This window comes from Rhagoletis pomonella, unplaced genomic scaffold (genome assembly GCF_013731165.1).
Source record: "Rhagoletis pomonella isolate Grant_MI unplaced genomic scaffold, Rhpom_1.0 Rhpom_scaffold_00002, whole genome shotgun sequence".
Classification (NCBI taxonomy): domain Eukaryota; kingdom Metazoa; phylum Arthropoda; class Insecta; order Diptera; family Tephritidae; genus Rhagoletis; species Rhagoletis pomonella.
The window spans coordinates 56,739,573-56,751,168 of record NW_023458556.1 but is presented as its reverse complement, the minus strand read 5'-3'; the positions used below and the strand labels follow the sequence as shown (position 1 = coordinate 56,751,168).

Sequence of the window (11,596 nt, the reverse complement as noted above, 5' to 3'; positions counted from 1 at the left end):
TTTGTCTCTCCACTAGTACAAGAGAATGTCATCCAAGACGAAATTATCTCCTATTTTCTTTCGTTTTGACATCCTGATGTACGAAAAAGCAATAACCAAATACACGGGACTTTTACTTATATGCAATTGCCACCACCTTGTATGGATGCGCCTTGAGTTGTGACTTAAAAGAAGAGGAAGAACCTTATCTGTCGCTAGAAAATTTTAACGGATCTTGAGGCGAATTTAATGTGCCCTGATAACGTTTGTTTGTTTTTAGCCAAATTGACAAAATCAGCTGTTTTGTGCGTTATCTTATTTTTTATTTGTTGTGTTAAATTACAAAAAAAAAACACAATGGTTTATGAACTTCAATCTTTATTAAATTTCAAACTAAATAGTACAAAATAATTTCCATACATTTACTTTTCTCAGTTTGTAAACATTAAATAATATATGTACATACATATATATGTATGTACATATGTACATATATGTATCTCTAAGCACCCAGCAAGAACGACCTAACGCATTCTCCAATACACTTACAAAATTGTCAATAAAAGCCAACACATTTGCATATTAGCGATATCCATATGCAATGATTTCTCCAGGAGCCCTATGTAAAATGATGGAAGGTTTTTGAATGTCTCACAAAAACTGTTTGTAGTACTAGGCGTATATAACGCATTAGTTAACAAATAGGGTTCTTACTGGGCAATAAATAGATAAACGCTCATATACGTGTGTATAGCTACATATGTATGAATGCATAATCATATTTTTTTCTTAATGCCCTACAGCTTTATAAACTATTCAAACCATTTCAAAATTTATTAGTACCAATGTAATTTTTTGTTTGTAATATAGTAAAAGAAATACATATATGTATGTGGGCGTGTTAATATATAATGGAAAAAGAAAAAATAACGAATATTACAAAGAGCTTTGTTTAAATGGGAAACAAAGAAATTGTATTTTAATTATGTAAATTAACACTCTCCCTCACGTCGCATTCGCCTCATTACACGCTTGTTTCATTCCATGTTAACGGATATCACAACATTCACTTGTGGACAACTGTCGCTGTTGGACGCATCTGTCGACATCAATAACTGCGACATTCGGTCGGAAAGTTCAGCTTGTGTATCCGCCATACCTGGGGGAACCATCCAAATAGGTTCTATATACGAAATAAGAAAATAATTGCCTCTAATTAGCTTACAACTGTAAGAAATAATTTCGCAACTCAATTTTAAAACAAATTCACTGATCGTCATTATCAATGCAAAAGTTACTAAATGACCTACAGAAGTATGTATATTTGGAATTGTACCTTGTAATAGTTGTCTCTTATATACATATGAACATACATATATGTATATGTGGATAGAAACAAAACTGCACAACAAAGAGATTTAATAGCATTCTAAGAACAACCATGCAAGTACATGCTATACAAATTTAATGTACCTAGCTGCAATTTAGAATCTTTTACATCAATGATGACGATATATTTACTCATCCTCGTAGAAAATACAAGTACTCTGAATTCTATTGTTTTTTTTTATAAATAAGCGTAATAGCTACCTCCCACGTTCCAGCCGTTCGGTGTACATAATCTCCACATAATCGCTGGCTGTGTTGGAGGAATATCGGCTAAAATATCACAAGTTTCTCCTGGCTTTAAAGCAGGCACTTCAATGCGCTGCTTTTGACTAGGCGCCGTTAGGTAGCATCCATTGGGCCAGTCGATGGTGCCATCATTTTGTAATCTAAACGCTTGCTGATGTTCACTTGGACGAGATTGGCGCACAATCTTCATCGAAGGCAGCGTTTGAAAAGTGTGAATATCCAAGTAGCAACCGACTGCAGTTTGCAGATTCCTTAATAAATGCAAATAGAATTTAAGAAAAGGAAGTTAAAGTTTAATCGTAAATAAGATCTTACCAGTTGCTCATTTCCAAATAAAATTTCGCTGCATCTTGATCTACTTGGTTGTTCATCAGACTTTGAAATTGCCTTACCAAATCCTCATGATCAGTTGTGCCCAAACAGCTAAATTGTTGTAGAAGTAAAGAGTCAATATCAACTTCATTTCTAAGAAGATGCTGCTGTTGTAGAAGGTAATGCTGTTGTTCCATTCCTTGTGGTTGTGATGATGGTTGCCCCATTAGTGGTAATTTCATTTGCGGCGGTGCCGGCAGAGGTATAGCTTGTCCAGATGACACAAAGGGAGGCGATGATGATGGATTTATCGTTGAAGGTTCAAACCCATTTGTTGCTGGTGGAGAGAAAGGCACAGACAAGGGCGTGGTTAAAGTTCCCCCCAAACTGTGTCTGAAAAGCTGGTTCACATTGCATTTGCAGCTGTTGATGTTGTTGTGGCTGCTGTTGCAAACTATCAGATTGTTGGTTCTGCTGTTGTTGCTGATCGAAGCTCTCGCTTATATCCATCTTGGTAATACTATACCGCAGAGCTAAACTAAGTGCATACAAATATGGAACAAAATTTATTCGCGAATTAGTCAAATTGCATTAAAATTCCTTGTCCGAGTAGTGAACAAAATAGACCTAGACCTACTGATCAACCTAAATCTAACACCTTTGTCCTCTGATCTTCTCTTTGTCTGTAGGTTACCAACGAACGTATACATATATATTGTGTTGTTTATTACCTTTTGGGTTGCGTACTGTTGTTCACAAATGATTTGCTAATTAAACTTCCAAACGCATATACGCACTTTCAAATTTATTATTATTATTACCAATAATATTGACAAAAAAGACAAATAATTTCTTTAGTATATATCTTGGAATTCTCCTACAGATGCTGATAAACGCAATTAGTGCAACAACAAAATAAACATAAAGAAGAGGTGAAAAAAATCACTCCAATGTCAATTCATACACGCAGGGTCGCTTTTTTGATATTCAGAGGGATTAATACTAGGTTTACATCAAAAATGATAGAATACAAGATTGCGCAATCCCGATAGTGATGTGATTTCTGGGGTAAAAGTAAACAAAACCGAAGAGGATAAAAGAAAATATCGGAAGTCAATTATCTTAATATTCCATTTTTCGATAGGAAACGTGGTTGAAACATGATTGAAAATATGATTTGTAACAACAATTAATAAAGAAAACGTGTAAAATTGTGAATTTAGTGAAAAGGCTGTAAGCTGAGTTTCGAACGAGTCAAAAGAGAGGAACATTGAATGTTCGAAAAATTCGCAGCGAGGGAATCGTGCAAGAGTGCTCTAGCTCGTTAAAATATATGGGTAGCATTGTTGTAAATTTTGGCTCTGCGGATTCACAATGTCAGAATCGCGGTTATGTGCGCTTCGCTTTCATATGTAATTATAAAATAATCTCAGATTAAACCGATAAATTTTCGCTGTCCAACCTAGTTTTATCGATTATTTTTGCGAAGAGTAGAAATGCCAAATGAACAAAGTAAAAAAAAATGGTTGGATAATTATCATGATGCAATAATACAAGGTGGTATCAGTTGGGACAGCTCGATTTGACACTGTCTTAACTCAGTAGAATGAGAAGAAAAATGGAAAGAAATTAATCCCTATTTGGGCGAAAAATATAAAATTTCACATTTTCCCCTAAACAAAATTTGCTTTTTTATAGTATATTCGTAATGAAATAAAATAAAATAAGATAAAATACTTTTACAAGAAAACAAAATGTGTATACTGAGAAAAAGTAAAAAACATTCAACTATATTATTAGGCAAAGAATTGTTAAAGAAATAACACTGTTTCAGCTAAGGCTTATTGCATCATGGGTAATTATTGACAGTTGCGGTTTGACACTTCCTTACAAAAGGTTGCATTTACGAAGGAAGGAGACAGGAAAAATGACATCCCTTGGTGCGAAAATGGTAGTAGTAAAGTATGAGAAGTAGGTAATTTCAATCGAAATATCGACGAAATTTTAAGTGAAAAAGGCTCGAAATTAAAATAAAACTACTATGAGTTTTATGTAAGCATCGAATTTAAAAACAATTTACGTTTTCATCATTTAAATGTGCCTTATAAGCATATACAAATAAACATATTGCAGTAAAACGTATACTTCTATTTCATACGTAAGCTACACTCTTTCAAGGAAATTAGCTGGTTCATGCAGGTGCATTATATAATTAATAAAAGCAATAAATTAAAACAAAAGTAATAAAAACACTTTAAATTTTGTATGGCAACAACGGCGATGGAACGTGAGTGAAGTAAAAGGAAATTAGATATGGAAGAATAGGAAGTGGAAAAAGAAAAGGAGAATAGCTAAATCGAAAATCAAATCAGTCGAAGTGAAAAAATTCCATAAGGCGTAAGCAAAGTTGGTAAATAAAATCTGATTGGATTTTAATATGGAAGAGGAAACATAGACCGTGAATTTGAACCTGTACATTCTGTTTAAAATAAAAATTTAAATTTAAATAAAAGTGATTCTTATGTGTGGAAATGCAATGCAACAATAATAAAATTAAGATTACAAATTGGTGCTTAATTAGGTTTCAAGAGTTTCCCCCGAGGCTTCGTTTCCAATTAAAAAGTGACGAACTAGTGAGGAATCGAGCATAAGCTGCGTGCGTAGAGTAGATGAATAGACATCAGACGTGTACCTTCACATATGTATATATGTACATATGTACGTATGTAGTACATATATAAATGGTTGCAGGTGTTTTAAAAGTTATTGAATTGGATGTATAATGAAATCTTCCTCCTTAAAAAAGGATTTCCATAAATCCAGGAAAAACCATTAATCACCAACACTACCATAGAGAGAGAGAGTGATTTGCAAATTGCCGTTGAGTTTTTTTCTTTCAACATTTATTGTAATTTTTCCGTTCTGTGCGTGCCTATTTTGATAGCTATTGAATCGCATAGACCAATTACTAATGGCTCTTTGCTTAAATGCATTATGTATATATATGTATATATATATATAGGTATTTTGCGTCGTTCCATTTGTATGAATTTTTAAATAAGAAACTACAATTGCAAAGTCTTCTATAGTAAAAGAAGAGTGCGAACAAGTGTCCTTAAAAATTACTTGCTCTGATTTTGCTTGTTCTACATATACCTAGTTGAGTGTCGCATAACTAAAGCGCTCTGCGCTGCCTCACTCCAGTTCTAACTAAATTAATTTCTTCCTGTACTTCGTCGAAACCGAATTTGATATACTAAAGCTGTGCGTACGACTTGCAGCCGCCATAATAGTTAATGATATATTATTCTTGCGCTCTCTTAAATTCTGTGACAAACTGGGATACAACGTGACTTGGTGCGCTGTTCAACTCCATTCTTTTCCGCGATTGATTGCTCGCTCGGTTGGTTGATTAGTCGGTTGGTCAGTTTATGTAACAAGTGTGCTGTGTTGTTATTGTACAGAGAATAAAATATCTCCCATGTGTACAGATTGTGCTTAATCGTATGTACTATATCCATACATATGTATGTATATATGTACACACTTATAATGTATGCATATACATATGTACGTGTGTCTTATAAAATAACTATCTAATAAAATAAATAAATACGACAAATGTACAAAGATATATACGTACATACACAAATTTACCAGCAAAAAAATAAAAATAAAAAAAGCTTAAAACAAACTTTTTTACATCAACGATAAACTCGCCGTGAAAAAATTAAAAGAATGTAAACAGTAAACAACATAAACTTATGTAAGACAATTTCGAGTTTATGCGTAAATAAATTTATAAACCAATTAATTATTGCAAATTTCGAACGCCAGCGAACTTTCTATTGATATGAGCAGATAAATACCATTTTTGTGTTTGAATCGTGGTTATTAAAAACAAATTCAAAACAAATAAACCGAAATCAAATAGCTTTGATGAGCATATTTGCAAGGATTTTAATTGAATACAATTTGCCGCTACTGCTTCTAAAAAAAGATTGAGACTGAATCGTAAAACCGATAATGTAATATTGAACTTTGTGAAATATACAGGTATGTATGTATGTATGTACATAAATATGTTACAGGGAAAATTTTCCAATACGGAACCAGACTTTCGAAAAAATAAAAATTAGGTGGTGTAGAGCGGGCCCCCCCTGATTCAAAATCCGTTTCAGCCGGATAGTCGGATAACAGAAAAATGGCCGGATAAACCGGATATCTACCGGATAACCGGCAAATTCATAGACCAAACTAAAGATGTATAAATAACAAGTAATTTTTAGCAAAAAAAACCGACTTAAACTCTCATACAAAAAAAAATTTATATATATCTCATGATCCACTGATCGGATCTTAACCAGATTAGTACGGGACAACCTCTGAGACTACCTCTCCGACGCAAAAAGAATTATCGAAATCGGTTGACGTGGTCCAAAGTTATGCGGTAACATACATAAAAAAAAAAAAAAAAAAAAAAAAAATATTCCGACGAACTGATAACCTCCTCCTTTTTTGGAAGTCGGTTAAAAAGATAATAGGTGTGCAGTCGTATTGAGCAGGGTTACCACTGCAAAACTTTCTTTCGATATCGCTACCTAAACGTGCCAAGTCTACTTTTTTTCAAAATTTAGCTTTTGATGCAGAATGACATATAACGCGAAACTACATCGATTTTTCGTCTCTCCTGAGCAATTTCAAAAAATTTGCCTGACACCTTTTCACCTTTAAGTAACGATATATATGGATGTACATACATTAGTAAGGTAAAAATAAACCTCGCGGTTAGGCTTGCCAAATGTCCAGGTCTCAGGGCCTCCGGGCTTGGGACGAAATCTGCGCGCTGCGGGTTTGACACTAATTTCTTCGAGGTTAGAAACTTTAAGATTCTCCGACTTACTGGAAATATGACTACCGATAAGTAGTTTTCTTTTTTGAATCACTCTTCCGGTGCCATTTAAAATATTTTTATAACTTCGTAATGGTTGAAAATATTATCGATTGGCAACTGCATATTAAAGAAAAATATCTGATTTATATACCTGCCTTTACATCCATCAATAAACACTTGATATCCCTTTAGATACGCGGTGGAGACAACTTTTTATAGCATATACGGAGTTCAGAGAATTGAGAAATGCAATTGGTAAAATACTGCCTATACCAGTAAGCAACGAGTTTTATAAAAGGTATTTGATGGCAAACAGTTGCACCCATCCAAGAAACAGAATGAGGGTAACACTGATATTGTCAAAATTTGGCAAGCCTACTCACAGTTCTGCCAAAGTGACACATTACAACATGCCAGATATGTTTTCTTTTTTATGAGCAACTTGCAAACTAGCCAAAATTTTAAGCGTCCTACCACCCTACCAACGGGGAAAAAACCTACCAATTTTGGTAGGAGAAGCAAAAAACGGCAACCCTGGTTTTGAGAGGACAAAATTATCCAGCAGAAAAGATTCTGAGAATTTAGCCATTCGCTCTCAAATAGACAAAATATCCATAGAAGTATGAGAATGCAAAATTTGCAAAAACTTGCAGCCTTCGAAGTAGCTGATCACCTTTTTAAAATACAAATTAATTATATCGGAATGAATGAAATATTTTTCTCAAAATTATTTGTGATACCACATCATGGTACATTCAAAAATAAGAGAATATCTTCCAAACACCTATCCTTGATCCAAAAAAAAATTAGTAGATATCTACAAATGTACCCTTATGTAGATGCTACAAAAGTAGATTTAAAATTATAAAATTCTAACTTCAACAATCAACCAACCAAAACTGACAAATTCGGCCAACAAAATTTCAACTCGCTTCATTTTTACCTATTTTGGTATAAAGTATTCAAAGGACAATTATGGTACAAACGAAAAATGACATACGGCAACCATAGTTAGCACACACTAACCGCCCTATTCCCACACCACTGACAAAACTCAGCGGCTGACTATTGCCTTTACTACTAATGCCTAATACTATACGGCAAATTTATTTTAACCTAACGTATGACAATTGTCAATTTTATTGTTATGACCTACTGAGTAAGTGACAACGGCGAAACAATGTTTATATGTGCAATCCCGTATTCCTCGGACTCGGACTAGTAAAACTGTCAAAAAATAAAAATTCGCTCAGAGCGAGAGAGTAACATTGAAAAGTACGGGATCGCTTTCTAGTAAAAAATGGTAACTTCTGTCAACTTCAACATAACCTCCAAATTTTGGTTGTAAATTTTTGCTTATTTTGTATGTAAACACACTCAGCTCACACATGTAAATAGCCAAAAATACTTTCAAATTCATTAGAATCCACTTAAACAAGTAATTAAATACTTTTCAACATGAATTAGCAGAGTGCACTTTTCTTTTGTTTACAATTTGGTTGCCAAACACACTTCAGCTGATCGTTTGACACATTTAGCAGAATTTACCAGCAAAAAATTCTCGTACTAAAACTGGTAACTTCTGACAGAGAGAGAACCGTATTTACTCTCTTTTTTGTCCTCGTAAAATCTGACTGATTCTGACTAGTCCGGACTCGTACGGGATCGCAACTTATATTGTGTTTTAGGCGCAGTAATTGTGACAATAATCATATGACGAATTTGGTCAGTGGTGTGGGAATAGGGCGGTAAAGTAAACAAACTGGAGATTAATAGTAAATAAACTCAAAATAAACTCAACAAACCTTGTGCTCGATAATTTTACTCTCTTTTTCGTTGTATATTAGCATTAATAATAAAATTTGCCATAAATAATTCAAAAAGGTCATATTTTCTTTTGTTTATTTACAAACATATGTTTGTGATCAGCCGATTTTCTTACTTGCAAGTTTTCGCAGGGAAAAATTTTTCCAGGAGAAATTTGCTGCTCTCTATCACATTTTTCTTTCTTAATTTCCCCTACTTTGCAAGTTTTTGGGTACGAGGCCAGGATGAAAAATGGAAATTTCAGATTGTACCTAATATCATAAAATAAATGCACCTAAATGAGACAGATTGTACCTAAAAAAGTTATATCATTGGTTTGTAGTTTTATTTAAAATATTAATGTACCTTAAACTTGATTAGATTTTTTTTTTTTTAACTGAGCTGATATTTACAGACTTATAGCATAATGGGAATCGGAGCTTTGTTTATGTCTAATTTTGACTACTGAAAAATATTAGCGAAAAACACTTTGCGAAGTTTACTTTTATATCCAGGTTTTTATAAAACAACAGGAAAGTTCTGGTAATTTATCTGATTCCTTTTAATAGGTACAGCAAATGTAGAGAGAATAATCGGAATGGCCGTAAGTAACTTCGAAAGCATTTTAAATATATTTCCAGAAATCAACAAGCGAATATCGGTCAAATAGCTTTTGTCTCAAATAAAGAATATACAAACAAAATTTAAGAAATCCTAGACACTAGCCTGTATGGGCGAATAAAGGCTGGTCTTAACTGTCATATTTTGACAATAAAATTTGTCTACAAATTCTTACCCAACTTTCTTCCTTTAGCCATACTTTTATCGATGATAATATGGGCCAAAAATTTACAAATAGCCGCTTTAGCAGCGCATGTACACGACTGAAGACCTATTCCGATCTAAATCAATCAAGAGATCATTTTTATCCTCCCATTTGACAATTTGTTTTCACTTATTTGATCGCAAATGCCAATAAATTTGACATAGGGCCCAATGACGTTTTATGGAAGAAATTGGTTCAAATTTCGAATATAACAAAAATTACGAATTTGAGGAGAGTTAAGAAAAGTATTAATTTTTCGCAGTGGCTGGTCTAAATACAATGTAAAATGTTTAAGAGAATACATAATATAAATTCTTCCTTTTGACGACTTTTCTTTAGAATTGTTTATTCTTCAAAATGAAAGCGTAGCTTCTCCCATACCTACAAGTAAGTAGGTATATTAGCACGGTAAAGGAAACAATTAAATAAAATAAAAATTCATCTGATCAAAAGATGATTGTACCTAAAATCTAGTGATTGTACGCATTGTACCTTTAAGTCATCAAACGTCGGAAAAAGGTACAATTATACCGACTTTTTCATCCCTGGTACGAGAACGCAAAACCAGTAAAAGTTTTCTAAAACTTTTGATAGTTTTACGTACAAGTACACTCCTAATATGTACATATAAGGATAAATATGAATATGAAGGTATGTATGCATATTAGGGATGTTTCGAATGTGATATTTTTCACATTTGCGAATGCGAATGCGAATGCCAATTGCTGATTACTGTCGAAATTCGACCGATCTTCTAGTTATTTAAGACCGTTGGAGAGGTTTTCTAACTTAGCGTGTCGTTTAACTTAGAATATATAAAATTACTTACCGGAAAATCTCTTGCTTTGGAAGTACATATAACATGACTTAAATTTTTTTTATGTCTTTGAAGGTCTTTAGAGAACTTTGGCAGGACTTGGAATATACCCGATACATTCCAGTTTGTTGATAAATTTCGATAGTTTGATGCATGTCGATAATTCAATGAATTTCAAAAACACTGAAGTCCCTTAACTCAACAAAATTAGATATCTCGACTTATTTCGATAACCGAGTGTTTCTAGAGCTTTATACATTTGGATAACTCCTTGCACTTTCGTATCAGGTATATATACATGTTTTGCGGTCGCCGTTATACGAACGCGCCGGTGAAATATTTGTGTAAATAAGGTTGCTAAAATGTTTGGAGATACATATTTTCTATTTTCGCAAATAACTATAACTCATTGTCACGGAACCTACTAAAATCCAATCTAGCCCACCACCCTACCAAATGAAAAAAAAAAAACATACCAGTTTTGGTAGGAAAAGCCCACGTGTGGCAACACTGATTAGCAGCCCTATACGCGTGCAATGACAAAACTCGCCGCTTTAACTATTGTCATGTTTATAATTAATTGTCACGTTTAGGTATGCAGAGGGCAATTTGAAAGCTCCAACGGTGACAATTGCTATTATTTTTGTGATGACCTATTGAGTACGTGACAACGCTAAAACATATGTATGTTTATATTTTCAATTTTATTAATTTTGCAGAAAAAGGTTGCAAAATTTTACTTAATGAAAACTGTGAAACCATTTTATTTGCTTAAATAGGTGTGCTTAAAAGTTATTACTTGCGTATGCATATCACAGTAGTATCCATTGCAGAATATTATTTATGGAGGAAATAATTTTTATGAACGCGGCTTTTATTGTGGAGCAAGAAGAAATTATACAGAGAAGAAGACTTCTGAGGGAGCTCCGAGACAACAGTTTTTTTTGGACAGTTTTTACACGTTTGCAGTTCGGATGACCTTCACAAAACTGCAGCTGCTCTTGTGTGGTGCATTCATATTTTCCACGCCTGTTACTACACGAATTCACAATAAAATGAAATAAATTTTCCTATCATAAAATTACTCACTTTTCCGGCGTTTCGTAATCCATTGTGTGTATTTTATTTAAAAAAAAATCCCATCTAATGCAGTGGCGGTCAAAAAGAACAATTAAAATGTAAACAAAGAACAGCTGTTTCACTATAGAGAAACTTTCGCCGCAATTGGTAAATAAAACGAGCTTTTTGCTTGTCATTATTGACTGTGCATACCTATGACAACAGTTGATGACACGATAATGACAATTGAACTGTGACAACACGCGAA

General features: G+C 33.6%; 2 protein-coding genes across 3 annotated transcripts in view; one reads left to right on the top strand and one right to left on the bottom strand.

Annotated features, from left to right (window-relative positions):
• Positions 1-340: 340 nt before the first annotated feature.
• LOC118733849 lies at positions 341-2,464 on the bottom strand. The gene is given in 4 exon segments (XM_036463435.1): positions 341-1,162; positions 1,570-1,865; positions 1,930-2,312; positions 2,314-2,464. Coding segments are annotated over 4 exon segments (948 nt in total). The 5' UTR covers positions 2,437-2,464; the 3' UTR covers positions 341-1,016.
• Positions 2,465-5,556: 3,092 nt separating this feature from the next.
• LOC118733847 (histone deacetylase 4) overlaps positions 5,557-11,596 on the top strand; it is a 70,821-nt gene continuing 64,781 nt past the window's right edge. For both annotated transcript variants that reach the window (XM_036463433.1, XM_036463430.1), the window contains exon 1: positions 5,557-5,982. The gene's annotated coding sequence lies outside the window, so the exon portion shown is untranslated. The remainder of the gene's footprint in view (positions 5,983-11,596) is intronic.